Source organism: Gracilinanus agilis, chromosome 4 (genome assembly GCF_016433145.1).
Source record: "Gracilinanus agilis isolate LMUSP501 chromosome 4, AgileGrace, whole genome shotgun sequence".
Taxonomy (NCBI): Eukaryota; Metazoa; Chordata; class Mammalia; order Didelphimorphia; family Didelphidae; genus Gracilinanus; species Gracilinanus agilis.
Window position 1 is genome coordinate 97,421,078 of NC_058133.1, and position 25,899 is coordinate 97,446,976.

The 25,899-nt window shown below is 34.2% G+C and overlaps 1 protein-coding gene across 1 annotated transcript in view; it reads left to right on the plus strand.

Annotated features, from left to right (window-relative positions):
- The window catches only part of LOC123245941 (complement factor H-like), a 141,296-nt gene that overhangs the window by 31,006 nt on the left and 84,391 nt on the right, over positions 1–25,899 (plus strand). Inside the window, exons 3-4 of the mRNA XM_044674910.1 lie at positions 502–678; positions 6,003–6,185. Of these exons, the coding sequence (XP_044530845.1) occupies positions 502–678; positions 6,003–6,185 (360 nt within the window). The remainder of the gene's footprint in view (positions 1–501; positions 679–6,002; positions 6,186–25,899) is intronic.

Here is a 25,899-nt window from a genome sequence, read left to right on the forward strand (position 1 = left end):
CTTTGTTCCTCAATCATTTCATTCCATATATCATAATATACATTTGCATTGGCCATTCTCGTGCACTGAAAGCATTTCTTCATGCCATTTACCTTATAGAAATTCTTGCTTCAAAAAAGGTTGGGCATCACCTTCTCCAAGATCTCTTTCCTGTTTTCCAAAAAGATTTGAATCCTCCTTCCCAATTTACATTTTACTATGTGCTTATTTTATTTATTCTCTTTATTTTTATTGTATATATTTACATAATATTTATAGAATGCTATTGTCTTTTACACTTTAATGGGATGCCTATAACAACATCTGCACATAAGTATTTTAAAAATGTTTAGCAATAGATTGATAATTTTCTTCTTCAATCTTACATTGAAACAATATTTAATGATTTTTTTTCTCCATTATAATTTATCTTCTTTTTTATTGCAAATGTGGTTATGATCCTTTCTTCTTTTAACATATAATTTCATGTACAACTTTTTTTTTAACTTTTGTGGTCTACAGGACAGTGCTCCATTAGGTCAATACCATATGGCCAATTTTTACCAAGAAAAAAAACTTTTAAGGAAGGTGAAATGATAAGAGTTGAATGTCATCGAGGCTACAGTCTTCAAAATAATCAAGACAAAATTACATGCACCCAAAAAGGCTGGTCTATTGATCCATATTGTAAAAAGATAAGTAAGTAACCCTATTGCATTAGCAGGTTTTTTTTATCTATTTCATGTTTGTTTTCAAAAAGCAAATCAGGCTATAGAGATGCCAAAAAAAGTGAGGACATATAAAAGGTCAATGGAAGGCCTTTGCTATCCAGGATGTCTGATAGTTGAATTTTTTACCCTTATCCTGAATTTGTAATGTGTTGCAAGTTGAGGAGAATGAATTATGCAAACAAAATTGGGAAGAGAGATTATGACATAAAAGGAGAAGCTACCTTGACTGAAGCAGGTCCCAGGGAGTAAATAGAATATAACACTTTGGTTACATGAAAAGTTCCCTCTCAGGACTGGGGGAAGGAGAGAGGAAATGAGAAGAGCAAGATAAAAATAAAGGAAAATGGTATGAATGCTTGAAAAGACTAAATTATATTGATGTGTTAAGTTTGGAATCTTTTAAGATAAAGTTGTTTGATTATTAAAAAAAATTTAAGAAAATCAGGAGGCAGCCCATCCCTTCCTCATCCCTATCCTCTAGAACAGTGATGGGCAAACTTTTTAAAGAGGGGGCCAAAGGAAAGGAAATGCTCATCTGTCAGTCTGTTTCTAAGGCAACTCTTTCGAAGTTTCATTGTATTGTATCCTATTCGTTGTATTCATCAGATTAGGAATGATGTCACACAGCCAGATAGAATATTTCAGGGAGCCATAGTTTGCCCATCAATGCTCTAGAAGATATCATCCAAGCCATAGCTGGCTTTGTTCTTTCATTCTTTATGCAAGGTAAAATGGGTTTCTCTCTTCTACCCCTTACTTTCTATGATAGTCTTTGGTGGTCCTTGGGCAGCATTCATGGAGAACTTTTCCTACTTTTCTTCTCACACATAGAACAACAGTTAGTAGAAGAAAAATTTTTTGTAGAAATAAGGTATTTTATCCTTTATGTTCTCAACATATAAAATATGCTATAAATCAAGGAATCATAAGGATATTTACTTGAGGTTTGGCCAACTTCTAATATCAAAATATTCTGCAAACAAATGAATCTATAGTGACAAATCTTTCATATTAATTTAGTTACTCCATTCACCAGTTATGTACAGCAAAATAATGGTTTAACATAAAAATACTGTTTGATATTGAATTAGTGGTCTTTCAAAGGAGCTTGGAGAAAGTTTTATGAATTTTCATTGTAAGATTTGCTCTCTCTAGATTAAGTTCAGGATGAGTGGCAAGGGACATAAAGTTGAAGCTGATGTGGGTCTAAGGGATCTGTTTTCAAAAATGTCTACCACCCTAATTACTTTTTACCCACAAGAAACCTACATGTCCTACATATTTAAACAAAATAATTTCCATATTGTAGGTACTATTTCCCTGGAGATTAAAGTTGTCTGCATTCTTCTCCTCTTCCCCGGGACTTAAGATTCCTTGGATATTATCGTGTCTTCTGAAACACAACCTAGGGAAAGCAGATGGAGGGACATGCCTTCCAAATGGAATGAAACAGATGAATCAGAAAGGAAGAAATGTAAAAAATGGTCAAAAATGACTTTGATGGGGGTTATCTGGGTGGCTCAGTGGATTGAGAACCAGGCCTAGAGACGGGAAGTCCTAGGTTCAAATCTGTCCTCAGACACTTCCTAGATGTGTGACCCTGGGCAAGTCACTTAACCTGCATTGCCTAGCCCTTACCACTCTTCTACCTTAGAACCAGTACACAGTATTGATTCCAAGACAGAAATTAAGGGTTAAAAAAATGACTTTGATGAAAATTCAGTTATTGTGTCCATAAAAACATTTAATTTTCTCTGTGTTAATCCTGAGTATAAAAAGATATCAACAGGTATGTTACAATTTTTGGTTCAGAAGAAGAGTCAGATTTGGAAATAAGTAAGGATAAATGGGAAGACTAAAGAGATATACACCAAAACCATCTGGTACTGGATAAAAAATAGAGTTGCAGAAAAGTGGAACAGATTAAGTACACCATACACAGTAGTAAATGACTCATAATCTAGGGTTTGATAAACCCCTAAACCCATGTTTTGGAGACAAGAACTAATTATTTTACAAAAACTGCTGAGAAAACTGGAAAAATAGCTGATTGTCAACATCAACTCTATAGTAGGATCAAAATGGGTACAATATTTAGATATAAAGACTGATACCTTGAGGAAATTAAGGGGGCATGGAATAGTTTTTCAGTCAGAACTAAAAATAAGAGAAGACTATATGAACAAATAAGAGACAGAAAGCTTTTGGAGATCTAGAATAATTAGTTTTGAATTATGATGAATTTTAAAAGTTTTTAAACAAATGGATCTAATGCTGAGAATATTAGAAAGAAAGCAGAAAACTGCTTATTTTTTAATAGCAGATGTCTTTGAGTAAGACCTCATTTCCTGAATATGTAGGGAACTGAGTCAAATTTACAAGGATAGAAATTATTCCCCAACTGATAAATGATCAAAGGATATAAAAAGACAGTTTTCAGATGAAGAAATCAAAGCTATTTATAGTCATATGAAAAGTTTTAAATTACTGTTGATTTAAGAAATAAAAATTAAAACAATGCTGATTTACCACCTCATTCTATCAGATTGCCCAATTTGACAGTACCGAAAAATGATAAATATTGGAGGTGATTTGGGAAAATCAAAACATCAATGTAATCTTCTGGAGTTATGAACTGATCCAATAATTCTGGAGAATAATTTGGAACTTTTCCCAAATGTTGATAAATCTATGTATAGTTTTTACCCAGCAGTACCATTTGTAGGTCTCTATTCTAAAGAGATCAAAAAAGATCAAAAGGAACTGTTTGTACAAAATTGCTCATAGCAATGTTTTGTGGTAGCGAAGAATTGGAAATTGAGATGATAGCCATCAACTGTGGAATGGCTGGACAAGTTCTGGTATATAGTTGTAATTGGATAGGACTATGTTATAAAAAATTGTTAGAAGGACACTCAGAAAAACTTAACATTTACATGAAATGATACAAAAATGAATTGAACAGAACCAGGGGAACTTTATATACAGTAACAGCAATATTGTATGATGATTAGCTATGAAGGAATTAGCTATTCTCATCAGAATAAAACAGTTCCAAAGGGATTCCTGATGAAAAAGGTTATCCCCTTCCAAAAAAAAGAATTCCTGGTCTCTGAATGCAGATTGAGGCATACTATTTTTAACTCTCTTTTTTCATGTTTTCTTGGCTATATCTGTTTTCTTTGACAAAATGACTAATATGGAAATATGTGGTGAATGATTGCAATATATAAAGTATATCAAATTGCTTGCTGACCCAGAGAGGGAGGGAGAGATAGAAATTTGAACTCAGAATTTTAAAGAAATGAATGTTAAAATTGTTTTTACGTGTAATTGAAAAATAAAATACACAAAGAAAAGGAAAGGATTAAATATATAGATTTAAATCATAGACAAGTAAGACAGCTTTGAAAATTATATTTTGAGTTATGTTATGTTACAATGAATAACAGTTTTCCTTATACAGAGTTTTTGTAAGTATTGCTATTGTTTTTCTTAATATAATTCAAAATGAAAACATTATGGTCACAATAGTCACAAAACAGGCTAATGAAAAGATAGAAATTTGGAGAAAGTTGGGGGTAGGAATTGAAAGATGAAAAGAAGAAAGAAAAAGTGGAAAAGATCAAGGAATGGAAAAAATATAGACATCTAGGTAGAAGCCATAAAGTAGAGAGATGGAGAAAAAAGAAAAAGACATACACAAAGACACAGGAAAGAAGAAATCAAGAAAGAAGTAGAACAGAAGGGGAGAAAGAAGAGAGAAGAGGAAATGGAGGAAGTTTCAAGATGCTTTGTATTATTCCACATCCATTCTAATAATCATTTGTGATGTTTTTGTACACCAAAGTGTGCCAAGTGGTAGATAAATAAAACTTAAATGGAAGATATCTCCTACTTTTATATAATTTGAATTCTACTGAGGAACTAGATCATGTAATTAACTATTTCCACATGTGATAATTTGAAGAGAAAGGTCAAAGTCAACCAATAAAGGGTTCAGAAAAGGCTTCCCTTAGGAGATGGTGGATGTGTTGAGCCTTGAATGGTGTCATTTCAGTATTGCAATAAAACCCAAGAAACCTCACATTTCTGTGCTTCCATTTGGGGAAGAGGTTAAAACAAGCATTGCTGAGAAATAAAGTGGTAACCTCTCAAGATCTTTCCTGAAAGGTAAAATATCTATCCCAAGATATTGGAGAATGGATTGTGTGTGGGTTTGTCTGTGCATGTGAATGTTTGCAAATGGGTGTGTGGTATAGAACACTAAACTATCTGATTTCTTAAAGTTACTTCCAACTTAAATTCTGATTTTAAATAAAGTTAATTAGTAATTTGATTTCAGCGAAATTTGGGGTTGCAGATATAAGGCTTGGGAGGTAAAAATTTTAAACAACAGATACATATCTACTAATGAAATCTCTTCAAATGACCCTCTGAAACCCTTAGATGTGAGGTCCTTAAAAGACAGTCTTCATTAGTCAATCTCTTTTTCTTTACCTCACTTCCACATATATATCTATACAGCATTGCTTAGTTATCCCAGATCTCAACCTTTAGAAATGTACCTTTCAAGGCTAAATTAGATGCGTGGAATAGGTCAGTTCTCCATGGTCATCCATATTTCCCTAGATTTGGACTACTTTTTTAAATTTTTATTTAATTAATCAATTTAGAACATTTTTCCATGGTTACAGGATTCATATTCTTTCCCTCCCTTTCCCCCACCTCCCTCCCACAGCCAACACACAATTCCACTGGGTTTTATATGTATCACTAAAGAAGACCTATTTCCGAATTATTGATATTTCACTAGGGTGATCATTTAGAGTCTATATTCCCAGTCAAATCCCCCTTGATCCAATTTGTCCAAAACAGAACTAATGATTTCCCCTCTCCCAAAGCCCTTCCTTCTTCAAAACAAAATATCAGAGGTTTTCCAGGTTTCCCATGTGACAATAATGAAGGCATTCAATTGCCAGATCAGAACTATGACCCAAAGGAACTCCCCTGGCAACTGACCTTAATAATTTAGTGACCAGTATATGTATATTTCCTCAGGGGGTCAGACTGCAAAGACTAGTCTGAGGATCCCTGAATCCATAATGAGAAAATTCCCTGTCAATACAAGGAGTTGTTAAGAGTGTTATTTTATCTAGGTCAGCACTGAGTGAAACAGATTGATGTTTATAAAACATATTCACTTTTCATGCTGTTATTTTGTTTATTGCCTTCCTTTGAAGACAGTAATGGGCCTATGTCTATATTTTGCTTATATTCTTTCCCTTTCAGAAACATGTACAGTACTCAGATTGAATTTAAATAATGGATTTTTTTCTGATTCAAAACGGCAATATCTTGTCAATACAAATGCAAATTATCAATGTAAAGAAGGATATGCAACAATAAAAGGAAAAAAAGAAGGATTTATCACCTGTGGACCAAATGGATGGTCAGGTCAACCAACATGTATTAGTGAGTATTTCAATATTTTAATCCTTTACTTCCTGAATGTTAGTGAGGGGTGGATCTTCTAGAATACCTCAGTGCTGGAGTGGGGGGGAATCGTTTCATTAGGGTCCATAAAAGGCAGATATTGTCCAGGTAATCCTGTTTTAAATGCCTGTAAATTTCAAAACAGGCTAGAATAGTGTGGTGGGATGGGGAAATAACAACACTAAATTGCTATGTACTTGGATATCTGATTCTGTTCCCAGTTCACTGCTCCTAGTTGTGCAGTTGTAGGCAAATTATTCACCCTCTCTGGATCTGTTTTCTTTTCTTTTTCTTTTTTTTAAAGTTTTCTTTTTTAAGTTTTGAATATTTTCCCATAGTTACATGTTTCGTGTTCTTTCCCTCTCCCCCAAATCCCCTAAAACATCCCATAGCCAAAACACAGTTCCATTGGGTTTTGCATGTATCATTGATTAAGACCTAATTCATATGATTGATAGTTGGACTAGAGTTATTGTTTACTGTCTACATCCCCAATAATATCCCCATCAGCCCATGTGTTCAAGCAGTTGTTTTTCTTCTGTGTTTCTGCTCCCAGATTTCTTTCTCTGGATGTGAATAGCATTCTTTCTCATAAGTCCCTCAGAATTGTCTTGGAAAATTGCAATGCTGCTAGTAAAGAAGTCCACTACATTCAATTGTACCACAGTGTATCAGTCTCTGTGTACAATGTTCTCCTAGATCTGCTCCTTTCACTCTGCATCAATTCCTGGATGTTATTCTAGTTCACATGGAATTCCTCCAATTCATTATTCCTTTTGAGCACAATAGTATTCCATCACCAACAGATACTACAATTTGTTCAGCCATTTCCCAATTGAAGGACATTCCCCCATTTTCCCAATTTTTTTGCCACCACAAAGAGCACGACTATAAATATTTTTGTACAAGTCTTTTCCCTTTATATCTCTTTGGGATATAAACCAAGCAGTGCTGTGGCTGGATCAAAAGGCAGTTAGTCTTTTAAAACCCTTTGGGCATAGTTCCAAATTGCCTTTCAGAATGGTTGGATCTATTCACAACTCCACCAGCAATGCATTAATGTCCCAATTTTGCCATATCCCTTCCAATATTCATGACTTTCCTCAACTGTCATGTTAGCTAATCTTCTAGGTGTGAAGTGGTACCTCAGAGTTGTTTTGATTTGCATTTCTCTAATTTTAACAGCTTTAGAACACTTTTCATGTGTTCGTTGATAGCTTTAATTTCTTTATCTGAAAATTGCCTATTCATGTCTCTTGACCATTTATCAATTGGAGAATGGTTTGATTTTTTTGTACAATTGATTTAACTCCTTATATATTTGAGTAATTAGACCTTTGTCAGAATTTTTTGTTATGAATATTTTTTCCCAATTTGTGGCTTCCTTTCTCATTTTGGTAGCAGTGGTTTTGTCTGTACAAACATTTTTTAGTTTAATGTAATCAAAATTATTTATTTTACATTTTGTAATTTTTCTAGCTCTTGTTTGGTTTTAAAATCTTTCCTTTCCCAAAGATCTAACAAGTATACTATTCTGTGCTCACCTAATTTACTTAGTTTCCTTCTTTATATTCAAGCCAGTCACCCATTCTGAATTTATCTTGGTATAGGGTGTAAGATGTGGATCTAGACCCAATCTCTTCCATATTGTTTTCCTATTTTCCCAACAGTTTTTGCCAAATAGTGGGTTTTTGTCCCAAAAGCTGGGTTCTTTGGGTTTATCATAGACTGTCTTGCTGAAGTTGCTTATCCCAACTCTATTCCACTGATTCTCCCTTCTGTCTCTTCACCAGTACCATATAGTTTTGATGACTACTGCTTTATAGTACAGTTTAAGATCTGGAACTGCTAGGCCACTTTCCTTCATTTTTTTTTCATTATTTCCCTTGATATTCTTGGTCTTTTGTTCTTCCAAATGAACTTTGTTATAGTTTTTTTCTAATTCAGTAAAAAGGTTTTTTGGTTATTTGATAGGTATAGCACTAAATAAGTAAATTAATTTGAGTAGGATGGTCATTTTTATTATGTTAGCTCATCCTACCCATGAGCAATCAATGTTTTTACAATTGTTTAGATCTAGTTTTAATTGTGTGGAAAGGGTTTCATAGCTGTGTTCTTATAATTTCTGTGTTTGTCTTGGCTGATAGATTCCTAAATATTTTATATTGTCTAGGGTGATTTTAAATGGAATTTCTCTCTAACTCTTGCTGCTGTGATTCTGGGTCTGTTTTCTGATCTCTGAAGTGAAGAAAGTGGACCAGAAATTCTCTTTAGCTCTCTCTTTACATGTATTTATTAGTATAATCCTTTTTTTGGAGACAAAAAGCCCTTCCATTGTATCCAGATTCTTTCTATACACAAAAATGTTCTTGCCTTTTACAAGGGCATAATAGAATTAGTCAAAATGAATGGGAAGCTGCAAGAAATCTCTGGTAGGTTATAGATGTGATTGGACTTTATTACTCATCCAGCTGTATTGCTCTCTTTGGATCCTTCCCAACCCTGGTTCTCCAGTCCTATAAGACTAAATACCTATTCTCTGACCTTGCTAATTAAAAGAAAAGAAAAGAGATGCTTATATATCATGTAATAATTATGGAAGGTTAAGATAGGGGATATGGGATGGTGACTTTCAGGTCCTCAATGGAACCAGTCAAATTCTTGTCTTTGATTCTCCTTGGTGAGAAATCATGGAATGTTATAACATTGCTATAGACTACATCAGTAGGCTTAGGCAAAATATCTATCTCATTTTTTAAAAATATTTTTATCTAGGGGTGAACTAGTGATTTTGGGGCACTGGGAGAGTGTTTGGCCTAGCAATCCTTCACTTAATCTCCTTTATTTAACCTACAGTCACCGAGCCAATTAGCACCCCAGAAACAGAACATGGCACTGTGGTTGGCCACTTTTCATTCCATCAGCCAAAGTGTGCCACAATAAGTAGAACTCCATGATACAGAATTAGATTTTTTTAAGCTGCAATAAATAAACCATGATATAGCAAGGATTAGCTGTACTTCTTTTTTTGTTTAATATATAATACTTTATTCCCTTTTCTACTTTGAAAACTCAGTAATGAATATATTCTCTTCTCAGAGGTCTGATTTGCTTAATTGAAAATATATGAGGTTACATCAGAGATAATGTAATTTCTCTTTTGGTTTAGAAATTTGTAATATTCCACAATTTGTAAATGCCATATACAAAGGTGATAAGGCATTCCTTAAGCCTAAAGAAAGCTTAGAGTATGAATGTATGGATGGATATGAAATCGAAAGTGGACAAATTGCAGGTTTCAAAATATGTAGTTATGATGAGTGGCCTACAGTGCTTGAATGCTATGGTAAGTTACTTTTCCTGAACTAAAAATAAAAAATAAAATAAAAATATTTTATTGAAATTCATGCATGTGTAGATTCTATGTGCTAATGTTTTCACTGAATGATAAAACATTTATTAAGCACTTACTATGTGCCAAGCACTAAGTAAGGACTGAATATATAAATGAGAAGTTACCTGTTCCCTCTCTCAAATATATCACATTCTAAAAAGGGAGAAAATCTGTGTATGAACTTCAAATGAAATACAGGTAAAAAGGACTAATGGTCTTGTAATTCATGTTCCAACCAGATGTTATTGTATCTTATTATAATTTCCATTGATAGAACCATATATTTCATAAATTAAACCACTTGACAACATCAGTACTTTGGTAGTAAGAACTTTATTTTCCAAGTTATTATCTATTAATCCAGAAGCAATGGAAGCTGCAGTAGCTAAAAAGGAGTTGCCAGGTCTAATTTCTACAAATGTATGATCTTTAGATGATCATAGAAATCCAAGGATATATCTCAAAATAAAAACTATTGCCTGCATATTTATAATTGCTAAGAATGAATAGATTTAAAAAAAAAACTCTTGCCTTCCATCTCAGAATCAATATTGTGTATTAGTTCCAAAGCAGAAGAGCAGTAAGTCCCAGGCAATGGGAATAGAGTGGATCATTATCAAAACATCCATTTTGTCTTGGCTCCTTGAGATGAATACCAACACCACTAGGCACTTCTTCACACTTTTTGTTGAATGTCTTTCTGAAGTCTCTTCAGCTACAAGGAATTATAAATTTGACAGACTTGGTAACTGCCAGACACTTAGATTCTAGTGATGTTTATTCCATCTTTGCTAATTAAATTGTCATTATTTTTCCTTTAAATCATTAAGCTATTGTATTTGGCTTTAGAAATTACCAAATCTTTCTTTTTTATGACTCTTAAGTATTACTATTTTGTGACAAAACCATCAACTATACTTCAATGTGTATACTTAAAATGTGTTTCACTCATTGGTATGGTTCCTCAAGTCTTCAGAGTGGCACAGAATATTTCCTTCATGAGAAAAAATGTCCAGTTTTATAATTCAGTGTTTTGGATCATGTCTAAATGCAATTCAAAATATAAAACATCATAAAACAAATAATTTTTTGTGAACATCATTCAGCATTATACAATATTACTGGTTTGGATAAGAGTGTTTACTATGTGTATATATTATGTGTAGGACTATATATCATAAAATGAGAGGTTGTGGTTTGGGATTTTCAACTAATTGTGTATGAGGTTTTAATTACTCATGAATCAAATGAGGAGGTTTGAACTATATAACTGTTAATTATAAAAACCTCTCTTTCCTTTTAAGCAAACCTAGAATACTATATTTTAAGCATATTTTAAATAATTATATGAGCCCTACATTTTGGGGGAAGTTGTTCTAATGGATTCTGACAACTCTAAAATCCTACAGTGAGTCATTCAATTCAAACTTACTCATAAATATTTATCTCTATGTACTTTCATTTCTTATCCATCCTTTATCTTTTTACCTGCCTTTATATTATTCAATCTAGTTTATTTCAGAAAAAAAAGTGACCTTCATTTGCCTGCTTTTTACCAAAAAGTCTTTGTGTGAAATTGCATGATTTTTAACTAGACTGTAAGCTCTTTGAAGGTAGAAACTATTTCTTTTGATAGCCACTACTTGGGGAGCTTATTATTCAAGCCTCCTATGGATATTCCAAGACCCTCTAATCAGTGAATAACCAACACAAAGAAAGAAAACTATAGGCAAAAAGGTTACAGCAATATATAACAAAGATCATAGACTATAACCAGATAAATTTACCCTCGAATGCAGAGATGGTTCAATATGAGGGAAAATATCAGCATAATTAACCATATCAAAAATGAAACCAACAAAAATATCATATGATAATTTCAGTAGATGTAGAAAAGGTTTTTGACAATATAACACCTATTCTTATTTAAAGCTCTAATAAGCATAGGAATAAATGGAAATTTTCTTCAAATAATTAAAATCTATCTAAACCCACCAGCAAGTATTATCTATAATGAAAAGAAGCTAGAAGCCTTCCCAGAAGGATTGGGGATGAAACAAGGATATCCATTATCACCACTATTATTCAGTATTTTACAGGAAATGTTAAATATCACAGTTAGAGAAGCAATGTTAGACTCTGGGCAAGTCACCAAACTCTTTTGCCTACCTTCTGTGCTAGAATTGATACTGTGACAGAAGACAAGAGATTAAAAAATAAATAAGAAGGAAGGTAGCCTAACAGTACCAGAACTGAAACTGTATTACAAACTATTAATCCTCAAATCAATCTGGTATTGTCTCATGATGAAGTGGTAGACGAGCTTAAAAATTAGGTACGTAATATGGAATGCTATTCAAATGTTTAATAAATCCAAAGATCCAAGCTTTGGGGGCAAGGACCCACTATTTGACAAAAAAATTCTGAGAAAACAAGAAAGCAGTTTGTAGAAAATATATAGAGAGTAACATCTCACACTAGTTCCCTCAGGCTTCCTGCTCATATTTAGTCCTTATTGCTAAGCATAATTCTTATCTTTTTGACATTTTTTTCTCTGGCCGCTGGACCTTTTTATTCTTTTACTCAACATTATATGTAGCAAAGTGCCTGATACATGGTAGATATTAATTTAGTACTTATTGACTAACTGATTGATTAACTACATAAACCCCTAATAAAAGATGGAAGTGAAGGAGCCTTGTGAGATAAAAATGGCAGACCATTTGGAAGTAGAAGGGGGATAGTCTGTATATAGGTAGAGAATTAACCATGTACACAAATCGCTTTTATGTAAATTAGAATTTGAAAAGATGTGTAGCAGGGTTTGGTAGCATGAAAAACTGAAGGATGTGGAATGGTTACAAAATTTATAGTTAATGTTGTAATTCAATCTCCCTTCTGATTTTGTCTCTTACCAAATAAAATTATTTCTTCCATCATCAGAGAAAATGAGAAAATGTGGACCACCTCCACCTATTAGTAATGGAGACATCACAATCTTCCCATTATCTAATTATGCTCCAGAATCAAGAGTGGAATACAGATGTCAAAAATTTTGTGCTCCAAGGTTCCAAATTAGTGACGTGCAAAAATGGAACATGGACAAATGCACCAAAATGCCTAGGTATGTATTAAATAAATTCTTAGTTCATTAGGAAAATGTCCTTACTGAATGAAATGATCAGTCGAAATTTATAATTTAAATGTCATGGAATAGTATTATAGGTGATTAAATCTCAGTAAACAAAACTGACTCCACTAATAATACTCAAAGAAATGCTTACTAGTTAATCAGACTTCTTTCTGTAATAATTGTCTCTCCAAAATTCCAAACCTTGTGATTTCCCCATCTAAGAATTGTTATAATTCTGTGACTAAATTTGTATTGCAACCTCTTTATTTTGATTTGGTAATGCCCTGGTTGTTGGGAGCAGTAACTGAAGAGAAAAAAAATGTTTTGTTTATTTCCCTTAGTACTCAAGGAGACTATTCTTTATTTTCCATATTAGGAAAAAAGAATAAATTAATGCCACCTTACACCATTTTATTTATTTTTATTTTTTTATTTAAGAATTTTTCCTTGGTTTCATGATTCATGTTCTTTCCCTCCCCTTTTGCCTCCCTGCTCCCAGAGGCAAACAAGTAATTTCACTGGGTTATACCTGTATTATCACTCGATACTCATCTCCAATTATTCCTTTTTATAATAGAGTCATCTTTTAAAAACAAAAACCCCACATACTATACCCATTTAAACAAGTGATGAATCAAATGTTTTCCATCTGCAATTCTACCCTAACAGTTCTTTCTCTAGATGTGGACAGCATTCTTTCTTATAAGTTCCTCAGCATTGTCCTGGGTCTTTGCATTGATATTAGCAGCAAAGTAAATTATATATGATTGTCCCAAAATGTTTCAGTTTCTGTGTACAATGTTCTTGTGGTTCTGTTTGTTTCGCTCCACATCACTTCATGGAGATCTTTCCAGCCTGTACAAAAATAAAGCAGTTTATTGTTCCTTTTTTGCACAATAGTATTCCATCACCATCATATACTACAATTTGTTCAGCCATTCTCCAATAGAGGGACACCCCCTTATTTTCCAATTTTTTACCAGCACAAAGAGCATAGCTATAAATATTTTTGGACAAACATTTTTCCTTCTTATCTCTTTAGGGTACAAACCTAGTAGTGTTATTGCTGGATAAAAGGGCATGCATTCTTTTAAAGCCCATTGGGCATAATTCCAAATTGCCTTCCAGAATCAATTCACAACTCCATCTGCTAGTATTAATGTCCCAATTTTACCATGTCCCCTCCAGCATTTATTATTTTCCTTTACTGTCATAATGGCCAAACTGATAGGTATGAGTTGGTAACTCAGTTGTTTTTGATTTGCATTTCTTTAATTAGGAAGTGTTTAGAACACATTTTATGTGATTATTGATACTTTTGATTTCTTCAGGTGAAAATTGCCTATTCATATATGTAAGGATTAAATCTAGAGGTTTGACTAAATATGTGGCTCAGTGGATTGAGAGCAAGGCCTAGAGACTGGAGGTCCTAGGTTCAAGTCTGGCCTCAGACACTTCCAGCCGTGTGACCTTGGGCAAGTCACTTGACCCCTATTGCCCACCCTTACCACTCCTGGGCCAAGGACAGTCCCTAGCCCGGATGAAAAAGGAGGAGGGTTAGGCATGGGGCTAGCAACCCCACCCTGTAAAAAAAAACTACATCTGCTAAAGAAACTGCAACCTAAAGTAGGGGCAGCTGGGCTAGCTCAGTGGATTGAGAGCCAGGCCTAGAGACGAAAGGTCCTAGGTTCAAACCTGGGCTCAGACACTTCCCAGCTGGGTGACCCTGAGCAACTGTGTGACCCATTGCCTACTGGTTGTGGCCCTATGCTCCTAGAATGGAGTCCCAGGATAAAAAAAAAAAAAGTTAATGTTAACCATGTGTTAACTTAAAATAGACAAAGAGAATTAAGAATTCCCTTTCACAAGTGTTAACTCAAAATAGAAAAAGATAATAAAGAATTCCCTATCACATATCCCTTGACCATTTGTCAACTGGGGAGTGGCTTGATTTCTTGTATATTCAACTTAGTTCCTTATATATTTGGGAAATTAGACCCTTGTCACAGAATTTTGTTATAATTTTTTCCTTGTTTGTTGCTTCCCTTCTAATTGTGGTTGTATTGGTTTTGTTTCTACAAAAACTCTTTAATTAGATGTAGTCAAAATTATTTATTTTACATTTTGTAATGTTCTCTTTATCTTTTGGGGGGCTTAAATTGTTTGATTTCCAATACATCTGATAGGTTTACTAATCTTACTAAATTCCCCCAATTTACTTATAATTTCCCTCTTTATATTTAAGTTGTTTACTCATTTTGAATTTACCTTGGTATACGTATGAGATATTGATCTAGACCTGATTTTTACCACACTTTTTTCAATTTTCCCAACAACTTATTTCAAATAGTGAGTTCCTGTCCCCAAAGTTGGAATCTGTGGGTTTATCAAACACTAGCTTGCTGAGGTCATTTACCCCTAATCTATTTCATTGATCCACCCTTCTGCTTCTTACCCAATATCATATTGTTTTGATGACCATTACTTTATAGAACAGTTTAAGATCTGGTTCTGCTAGGCACTTATCCTTTACTTTTTTTCATTATTTCCCATGCTATTATTGATATTTTGTTCTTCCAGATGAAGTTGGTTATAATTTTTTCTAATTCTATAAAAAACATTTTTGGTAGTTTGATAGGTATGGCACTGAATAAGTAGATTAATTTCAGTAGGATTGTCATTTTTATTATATTAGCTCTAGTTTTAATCATGTGAAAAATGTTTTGTAATTGTGTTCACATAATTCCTATGTCTTGGTAAATAGATTTCTAAATGTTTTATATTTTCTAGGGTGATTTTAAATGGAATTTCTCTTTCTAACTCTTGCTGCTGAGTTGTTTTGGAAATGATTTGGCAGTGGCAGGAATCTGGCATTGGAAAGGCTTAGCAGGAGCTGGGATCAGCACTGGGTGGCAGGGGTTCCCCATGGAGGGTCAGAAGTGGCTTCCCCCCCCAGGGGAGGATCAGCTGGGCAGGGCCCAAACTGGCTGAAGCCAAGTCCATGGGGAATGTATGAACTAGCAGCCAGGAAGAGGCATTTGCAAGCAAAGTCACTTTCCCCTTTCCCTGAAAAGCATCCATGTGGCTGGGGAAAATGAGGGGAAGAGAAAAAATAAACCAAAAACTTTCCCCTTTTAGAAGGTTGCTCAAAAGAACTGAGCAGAGTGGCCAAAAATAGCACAAAAATGTCAAGGGCAGGTCCATAGCTCTGGAGAGGATTCTAAATGCTCTCAGAGTTCTGCCCATGGGGAAAGAGTAGAAAATAGTGGCAAAATCGTGGCTTCTTAGGCTATCTGAAAAATTGAGAGTTACATCTCCAAACTTCTTGTGGTTGCCATAACTGTAACAAGTAAAATTAATATAGAAGGACATATTTTAAAATATTAGGGTTTTATTATAATCCATATTGGTAATTAAGCCACATGCCTGATAAGAGCTAATTCAAATGCCAAGCCATTTTCTCTGCCTACCTGACTTGTTCAGCAGGAAAGAGTGAGAACCAATCCTGTTCTGAGTTTTATACTCCTGTTTTAAATTAGCTTTCATCATCACATAAGGACAGGAAGCAAGTTGAATCATGGGAAATGTAGTTTGAAATGAGATCCAAATGTCCACAGGAAGTCTAGATTAGGGATCTCAACATCAGTTTAAGGACTCCCAAATTTCCAATATCACAAGAATTTATATAAATAATAAATATCTTAATAATAATAAATAATAATAATTATTAATGAGATAATTCATAGTATATTTATAAAATGAATTTTTTAAATTGAAATATACTTCTTATTAAGACAAATAAATAAAATCCAAGCAAAACTACTTACAAAAAGTAAGAACCAACTTTGTTAGATTCCATTGTAATACATAGTCCATAACAAGCATGTTTGTCCTTTTCCTCTTATCTTCTTGGATAAAAATTATTTAAATTCTTTTTAATTAAGATTTTATTATGTTAACATGTTTCTCATTCAACATCATCTTCAGCCAGTCCACCATGTTTCTGGCTACTGCTCATGATGGAAATGACAGCAACAGTGTCATCCTCTCAATTGAAGGAGGAGCCAGTTGGGGTTCAGAGGTTGAAAGCAAAGAAGGAACCTCAAGGAGAGGGGCAGGGAAGTCTCTGCAGGCTCTGGAGTAGGATGGTGGGGCAGGGCATTCCTCAGCCTCCACTACTGTTTCCTTCCTACCTTTCGGCCACCCAAGGTGGCTGCATCCAACCCATTGGCTTGGCCTGCTCCTCCTAGAAGGCCCAGGTGCCTGAGTCTTGGACTCCTTTTCCTGAGGGAGGAGGGTCAAGGGAGCAGGGGTCAGATAGGGGAGAGAGAAAGGGAGAGAAGTCTGAGTGCTCCACCTAGGGAAGGAAGTAAGCCCAGAGGGCCAGGGAGGCACAGTGGAGAGGGAAAAGAGAGCAACTCTGCTTCTGCATGCCATATTTGGCATGTGTTACATAGGTTCACCACCACTAGCATAGAGTGTAGAAGAAAAGGAAAAAATTGGCTTACATTTTTACTGCAGAAATGTCTTTTATGTTCCCAATTACTTTGGAAAATGTAAAGTTGTGCACATTTACAATCAATTGTAATAAGTATTCTTTTCATCTTTCAGAGCCATGCACAGTATCTGAAGAAATAATGGAGAGAAATAACATACAACTTCAGTGGCAACAGACTGAAAAAATTTATTTAAGAACAGGACAAGTTACTGAATTTGCTTGTATTGTGGGATACCATAAGGCTGAGGGATCACCTCCATTCAGAACAGCATGTGTAGAAGGAAAAATCAATTATCCCATATGTGAATAGCATAACATTTCTGTGGTGGTGAGTTTTATGATAACCCTGAGCTCTATTCATCTGAGTTTTGTTCCTACTTTGAGACATTCTCCCTAATCCAGTGTAATTCTGGAAGATTCAAAGGTGTGCATTACTGTAATATTTTTATGTGATCATTAGGATATAATGATAAGAAACCTACCTAATTCATTTTTTTCCTTCAGCAAATATTTTTTTAGTCTTGTGTAAAAGCCCTTTTAGGTATTCATTTTCAAAAATGTCAAGCAATTAATTCTCTCCATCCCATCTCTTACCTCTGCTTGAGAAAATCATAAATAATTTGATACTGGTTATATACATGTGCTATTGAACAAAACATATTTTCATATTCCACATGTGGTAGAAGAAGACTTTAAAAAATAACTATAAAGAAAATAATTTTTAAAATGGTAAGCCTAGATCTACATTCAGACTCCATCAGATCTTTCTTTAGAAGTTAATACCATTTTTCACCATGAGTCTTTTTGGGTTGTTTTGCCTCATTTTATTGTTGAGAATAGCTAAGTTATTCACAGTTGTTCATCATAAGTATTACTATTACTGTGCACCATGTTCTACCTATTCTGCTCACTTCATTCTGCATCAATTCCTGGAAGACTTTCAAGGGTTTTCTGAAATCCTCTTTCTCATGGCACAATGTTATGATCATTTAGAGCAAATTGTTCAGTCACTCTTCAACTGATTGAAACTGCCCCTGTAGCTGAGGGTTTGCCATCAAGCTAAACATATCTGTCTCTAACAAACAGTTCTGTCTTTTATCCCCCCAAAACCTCTGTATGTTTTAAAATACAAAATACCAGGGTTTGCATAGCAACATTCTTCTTTAGAAATACTTCATTTGTTCAAGCTGAATATATTTATTCATTTACTAACTTATACTTTTGGTTGTTTTATTTCCTTAGGAATTCAGCTATAAAAATAAGGAAGAATTATACTGCAAGCCATCTCTTATGACTATTTGGCAATGACAACCCTGAAAAAATGCTTATCCTCCTGCTATCCTATCTACTTTCTATTTTGTAATAAATATCTCAATTTATGGATATTCACACAGTTGGTCCATCATGCATTCAATTTAATTCAATTTAATTACTTTAAATGTTCACATTTTAAACTGTAAAAGTTAAAGCATGGAATAATTAATAAAACTCAAGATGTATCAATAAAACTTTCACTATAAGAAAATATTGAGTTATTTAATTTCCTGGCTTCATCATTTCTCCTTATGTTCTGAGATTAAATACCAGGGTGTCTATCCTATGATAACTGGAGGGATTAACAGACTTTTAGAGAAGAGATTTATGTCTAGGGGTCTGAAATCCCTTTGTTTGCATTTAAAATGCAAGTGTTCATTGCATCTAAAAGGATCAGTGTTTTCTATTATTGATATGTTTGATGATTGTTCTTGATCTCCAGAATATCATAGAAAGCAAGAAAGGTTCTCATCTAAAGCAAATATTGTACTAGTTGGTTTTTATCTAAATGGAAGGATATGTTGTATACAAGCTCTAAGTGAAGAAAATAAGAAAATGTAATTCCTGGCCAAAAAAAAAAACTAATGTCTCATAAGAGAAATATAATGGAATATCTAGAAACAGAAGCATTAACCACAGAAGAGAATATCTCAAAAATAGATCATGGAGATTAAGGTAATTTATCTGTGTAAAAGAATTACTACACTGGAAAATCATAGGAATATTGAAAGTCCAGTTTACCTAGAGTTTGCCACTGGGAAACATCTCTCTTACAATGCTGGGGGATAAGTTGGAGAGTTGTAGCTACATGATAATTCAGTTAGCTGTGTTTGCAACTGGTTGAATGCCCAGACAAGGCTAATTATTAATGGACTAATATCAGCTTGAAGAGAAAGCTCTTGTTAAATGCTTCATCTATTTTCCCTAAACCTCTGTTTAGAACCATTTTTATTAATGACTTTTTTTAGGACACTGATGTCATATTTATTTTTAAGGTATTTTATTTTCCCAATTATATTTAATAACAATTTTCAAGATGATATTTCTGAAATTATAAGATGCAAATTGTCTCCTTCCCCCCACTATCTTCCTGCTCCAGAATCTGGTGAGCAATATTACCTGAGTTATACATATGTTATCATGAAAAACATACCAGCATCTTAAAAATGTTTGACTTAAAGTACCATCAGACTAAATGCATTCAGATTAAATTTAATAGTAAAAAATGTAAGTCTATATATTTAGGTTCCAAAATCAAGTTGAAAATAACAATACAGAAGAGATACAGCTAGGTTCTTTTTCACATATTTAGGTCATGTTTCAAATAAAGCAATTCAATTTTTAATGGATTTTAAATTCAGTATTTTTCTGTTCATCAAGGATTGAGTAAGGCATTATCCTAAGCAGTGAGGATGCAAACATTAAGGTGAACACCTTATCTGTTTAAGAATGTTTTAGGAGAAGGAAGAGGATAAATACTGTATGCACACACATTATAATACAAGAGAATTGAGAGAGAAGCTTTTAACTGAAGAGATTTAGGAAGGCTTTTTATAAGAGATTGTTCCTCTGAGTTTAGAAGGAAGCCAAAGATTGTGACAGAAAGGATGAGAAAATGCAATGTAACATGACAACTACAATCGGATTTCTTTCTTTCTACTAGACTTATAATTTCATCAGTTTGGGCAATTCCAAGAGTAACTCCCTTATCTAATATAAGACATCCTCCTCCTAAAAGTCTGACTATGGCCTCCATTAATCTGCCCTTATATCACCTTGTCCACTTCACCTACTACTTCTTCGTTTGGCAAGACACATTTCTCTGTTCAATTCAGTGTCTATATTATTCCATCTTTTAACCAATTTGTATCATATTAAGGTTCAAGTGTTGCCTGCAAAACACCCCATTTTCACTTTTATTGCAAAAGCTCTTCATTTTGTGTTTCTTTTTTGTGAGATAATTTCCCCCATTCATCCTCTTCCACTTTCTCCCAGAATATCATACTTTCTTATCTCTTACTTTTTTTAAGATCACCCTATCATATTTAATTCCCATACATGTCTTCTATGCTCTATTAGTTTAACTGTTCTAATAATGACAAAGTTATTGGGAGTGATTAGTAACATTTTACCACCTAGGAATATGAATAGTTTAACCATAATATGACTCATTATTTCTCTTTCATGTTTCCCTTATTATGCTTCTCTTGAAATTTTCTCTTTAGTTCATCTTTCTATATATATACATATTTGTATATATGTGTGTATAAAGAGATATTTAAAACTCTTGCCTTCTGTTTCAAAATAAGTACTTTGTATTACTTCCAAAGCAAAGAATGGTAAGAGTTAGGCACTAGAAGTTAAATGACTTGCCCAGGGTCACACAGCTAAGAAGTGACTAAGCCAGATTTCAACCCAAGATCTGCAAACTCTTGTCCTGAATCTCTATTCAATGAGGCACTTAGCTGCCCCATAGCTCTAGACTTTTTAGCAGGATTGCTTTAATCACCTCAAAGGAATATTGTACTCACTTTTGCTGGATAGGTTATTCTTAGGTAAAATCCTAGTTTCTTTGCTTAAAAGCATTCTAGCAGAAACTAGATATAAATTCAATTCTCATGTTACATTCCAAGATAAACTTCAAATGTACATATATAACCCTCATTTATTGATATCTCAAGCTCTATATCTATCTCTATGTCTATTTATAAATATATGATTTAATCCTTACATATATGAATAGGCAATTTTCACCTGAAGAAATCAGCCTTCAGCCTACGGTCTGGTAATGAATAAAGCAAAGACTACAGTCATGAAGTCTCTTCCAAGACTGGGACCTCTCCAGAGGTTAGTCCCTCCAGAAAGCCAGGAAAAGTAGTCAGCCTTTTCATTCACTCAAGAGGTAGTCCTAAAGGAAGGTTCAAGAGCTGCCTCACCAATTTTGGGGTCTCAGGTCCATGAAGCAAATCCCTCACCATCCTCCACCTCAAACTCCAACTGGAACTTGAACTCCAAACTCTGAAGAATTCCCTCTCACAGGAAGTTACAACTGCTTTTAAAGATATTTCTTTGCATCACTTCTTGTGCCTTCCTCCACTTTATATGGACCAATAGGAGTCTTAGAATTTTCTTAGGACTGCCCAAGGGGCAGGCAGTCATTTCTGGTTTGTCACCCACTTTTAGCACACATGGGTTATAGACCTCTCCCCACTCAAGTGTAAAGTGGGTGATTAAATCTAAAACTGGGCAGGGAGAGTTAATCCCATCTTCACACTAGGCAAATTGAAAGACTGCTATTGGTTTCTGTGAAAGAGGAATGACAGGAAGTATTTTGCAAGTATTTTGTATATAAAATATAGTATTTTGCAAGTAGTCATTTTGGGGCAGGGGTTGCCAGTTGACAGCTCAGAATTTTAGAATTTCCATAGTTGGCATGAGCTTGCATGAGACTGGAAAAACAGTTGGAAGAGCTCTATAAAAGGGGACTCTGCCTAACCCAGAATGACTCAATTGTGAGTTGAAAGATGTGAGGATTTGGTAGGCTCTCCATCTCTTCTCATAGCTAGTTTCATATGCTAGGGATGAGCTGTTACCTTACAGGGACATTTACCTAAGCCCATCAAAAACTCTACCAACATTTGTCTACATCCAATTAATTTATTATAACTACAACCAGAAGATCATTTTTGAAGATTTACCATCAAAGCTAAGTCAACCAAGCTGAGCAGAACCATCCAGCTGCAGCTGTCTGAGTCAGGTCTGCTGATAGGCTGACTGCCTGTCAGTATCCATTAGTGGCTACTTCATAGAATCAACTGAAGATTTAGCTCAATCTACTTAGATCAATAATTTCCTAATCCTCAATCCTGATCCTTTCCCCCCTCAATTCTGATTTACCTGTTCAACCATTCTTGTTATGTCTTTCTATTAAATTACTCACAGTAAACCAAGATCTGGTAACTGACCTGTTTGAATGAAAGAGACTCTATGGTGAAAAGACAGTTATAAACAGTTTTTATCAGAAGTCTGACCTGAATGAATCAACAGCTCCAGTCCCTTAACTGAAGATCTTTTATATCATTTATCAATAGCAGTCAGATAAAACCAATATTATTAATCCAGGATATTGTATCTTTACCATTTCAAGATACTAAGCATTTCCTGTTAGTTGTTAAGGAAGATTTGTCTACTTTCTTAGCAACCCTGTAAGAGTGAATGAGGGAGCTGTCCGGGTGCTAGATTCCATTGTCAGTACTGACTCCAGCCACTTTTCTCAGACTTTTTTAGTTTTCACTTGACAGCTTAAGTCATCTAACATCAGAGGACTCATTTATATCTTCATTGCTCATTATAGAAGTGACAGGAAGTGATGTGGAAAAAAGGGGTATAAAAAGAGACCGGCATGGTCAAACATTTATTCCCTTCTTGGCATTTGAATATATTGGTTCCAAAGATCACTGCCTTGGTTTAATGAGACCTTTTCCCTGGATCTGTGTTGGCTTGCTAGGAGTGGAAATCTGGCTGAAGACATCACTGGGACTTCTGACTGAAGATTACCAGGAAATCCACATAGGGACAAGGCATGTGGGGAAGTCCCAGTGGGGCTGAGTCTCGCTTCATTGGAGAAGGGCTGGTAGGCTTCTTAAAATCTTTCTCTTTAGCTACATTTTTCTACTTTCCCTCTTTCCACCTCTTTGTAAATAAAACTGCTAAAAGTCATTTTGACTTAAGCTATAACATTTTAAATTTGGAGACCACAATATTACTTTATAACTATCATATTTAGTATGAAACCTAAATTTAAACTCTTACATATAAGATGATGAATGAAGAGAAGATATGGGAAGAATATTGTATTTCTATATCAGTGATTCCCAAAGTGGGCGCCACTGCCCCCTGGTGGGTGCTGCAGTGATCCAGGGAAGCAGTGATGGCCACAGGTGCATTTATCTTTCCCATTGATTGCTATTAAAATTTTAAAAAATTTAATTTCCAGGGGTCTAAGTAATATTTTTTCTGGAAAGGGGGCAATAGGCCAAAAAAGTTTGGGAACCACTGTTCTATATCAAAATGATACAAGATATTCACATATTACTCCAAATCACTAATAATTAGAGAAATGCAAATTATACAATTCTGAAGTACCACTTATACCCATGAAATTATAAAAGATGATAAAAGGAAAACATGACAAAAAATGGAGTGGCTAAATTAAAACAGAAATATTGATATATGTAATATAGGATTTTAACATTGCCATGTTGGTTTAGGGCAAACCTGTTAGTTACCCTGGATGGAATGTTGAAGGAGACGTGAGCCACTGGGAAGATACCAACTTCCATTTGAGCCAAGAGTATAAAAAGCCTTGGAAACCCAATCTCTAAGCTACACATACCCTTTAACACAGCACTAACATTAAAATTCTATATCCCTAAAGATATTCCCCAAAAAAGGAAAACAATCAATACATACAAAAATATTTATGACAACTCTTTGTTGTGTCAAAGAACTGGAAACAAATGTAATGCTATCAATTTATGAATAGCTAAACAAATTGTGGCATATGAATTTAATTTGATAAAATTGAACTATAAGAAATGACATTATCAATATTTTCAAAGGAAATAAAAAGTAGAACTATTTATATAATTATAAAAAAAATTAAATGTATAAAATTCAAAAGGAGACATAAATATTCAACATGACCAATATAGGAATTTGTTTTGCTAGATGATGGTTAACTATAACTTAGGGTTTTTTCTTTTATTTGTGTGTGTGTGTGTGTGTGTGTGTGTGTGTCTAACCTTTTCTGATATATTTTATAGTACTTCTGTGCAAATGTTCTACATTATGGCCATATTGACCTACTTCAAGATAAAACTGTATCTCTTCACATTAATTTTTCAAATCAATATGAGATATATTCCCTTTTCATCTCCAGCCTCATAAGACTTCTAAATGACTTCTGTCAAGGAATATTTCAGTTGCTACCTCTTAGGTGAATACAATTCTACCTTCCACTTTTCAATTGTTCATGTTCTTGCCTCTTCAAATTACCTTTTTTCCTTAAAAAAAAAAGCCCTTAGGGGAAATAAACCGAATTAAACAATGGGAAACAAGAAGAAATTCATTACAAAAGATAAAAAAGTTTGAAGCCAGATTTTGGAGAGACTACAAAAAGAGTGTGTTTCATACTATGCACAATGTAAAGCAATTAAAATTATTTGTCATCATTCTGAAAGATGAATTGGAAAAGAGAAAACTTAGAAAAAAGGAAATAAATACAAAATCCATTGTAATAGTCTGAAGTGCTAATAAAAGATTAAAATTTATTATATGAAATTCCACAAATGCCTGTAAGAACCTGATGTGTTCAGAGCATTCTGGTAGGTTCCAAGAGGTTTAGCCTTTGTGTTTAAATAGTTTCTACTAACACTAAAGTGATAGTATAATAAGTGAAAAGGCACATATACAGATAATCTTAATAAATAGCAAGATAAGTTAAATATATTAAGGAAATATAAAATAAAATATGAAATCAAGTGTGAAGGCATAGTTATTATTTATATCAGAGATCACTAATTCATGTGTACATGGCTTAGTATAGTGAGCAGAGTGCTAGACTCATAGACAGAAGATATGAATTTGAGTCCCTTTGCCACTATTTAATAGCTGAGTGATTTTAGGGATATGAGAGTCGTTTGGGGATTACTTTTCCTCATAGGAGGAAGCTCTGTGGAGGGGTTGGACTAGATTATTAATAAGATCCCTTCTTTCTCAAATTTTTTATTTCTGTAGGGAAATAACAATGGCATGGATCTAGCCTTTAACACAGTCTTTGCCTGGCTCATAGAAAATGTTCTCTAAATTACTATTATTGAATTGGTTTGTTGACGTAAATAGCTTAAGAGAGGAAAAGAGAAAAATTCAGGTCTGGGAACTAGATGAGGAAAGAGTATAAATTTCAAAAATGCATGATATGTTTACAAAAGAGAATATAAAGCAGGTTAGCAGAAAATGGAGCAAGGGAAAAAGGATTATTAAGCATTTGCTCCATGGTAAACATTTTCCCAATATTATCTGATTAGTCCTTTCCTATAACCATATGAGATAGGCATTATTCTCCTCATCCTAAAAATGAGGAGATTGGTTCCAGGTTAAGATGGTGGCAGAGTAAGAAGCAGCTCTTAACCTCTCCTGACCGAAACACACAAAACTCCTAAAGGGGACATAAAAACAAGTCCAGACGAACAGAGGAACCCCACAACAGGGCACAACATGGAAGGTACGTGGAATCAAGGCATTTCCATGCTATAAAGGGGTGAAACAGCTCTCACTAAATCGCGGGCTGAGC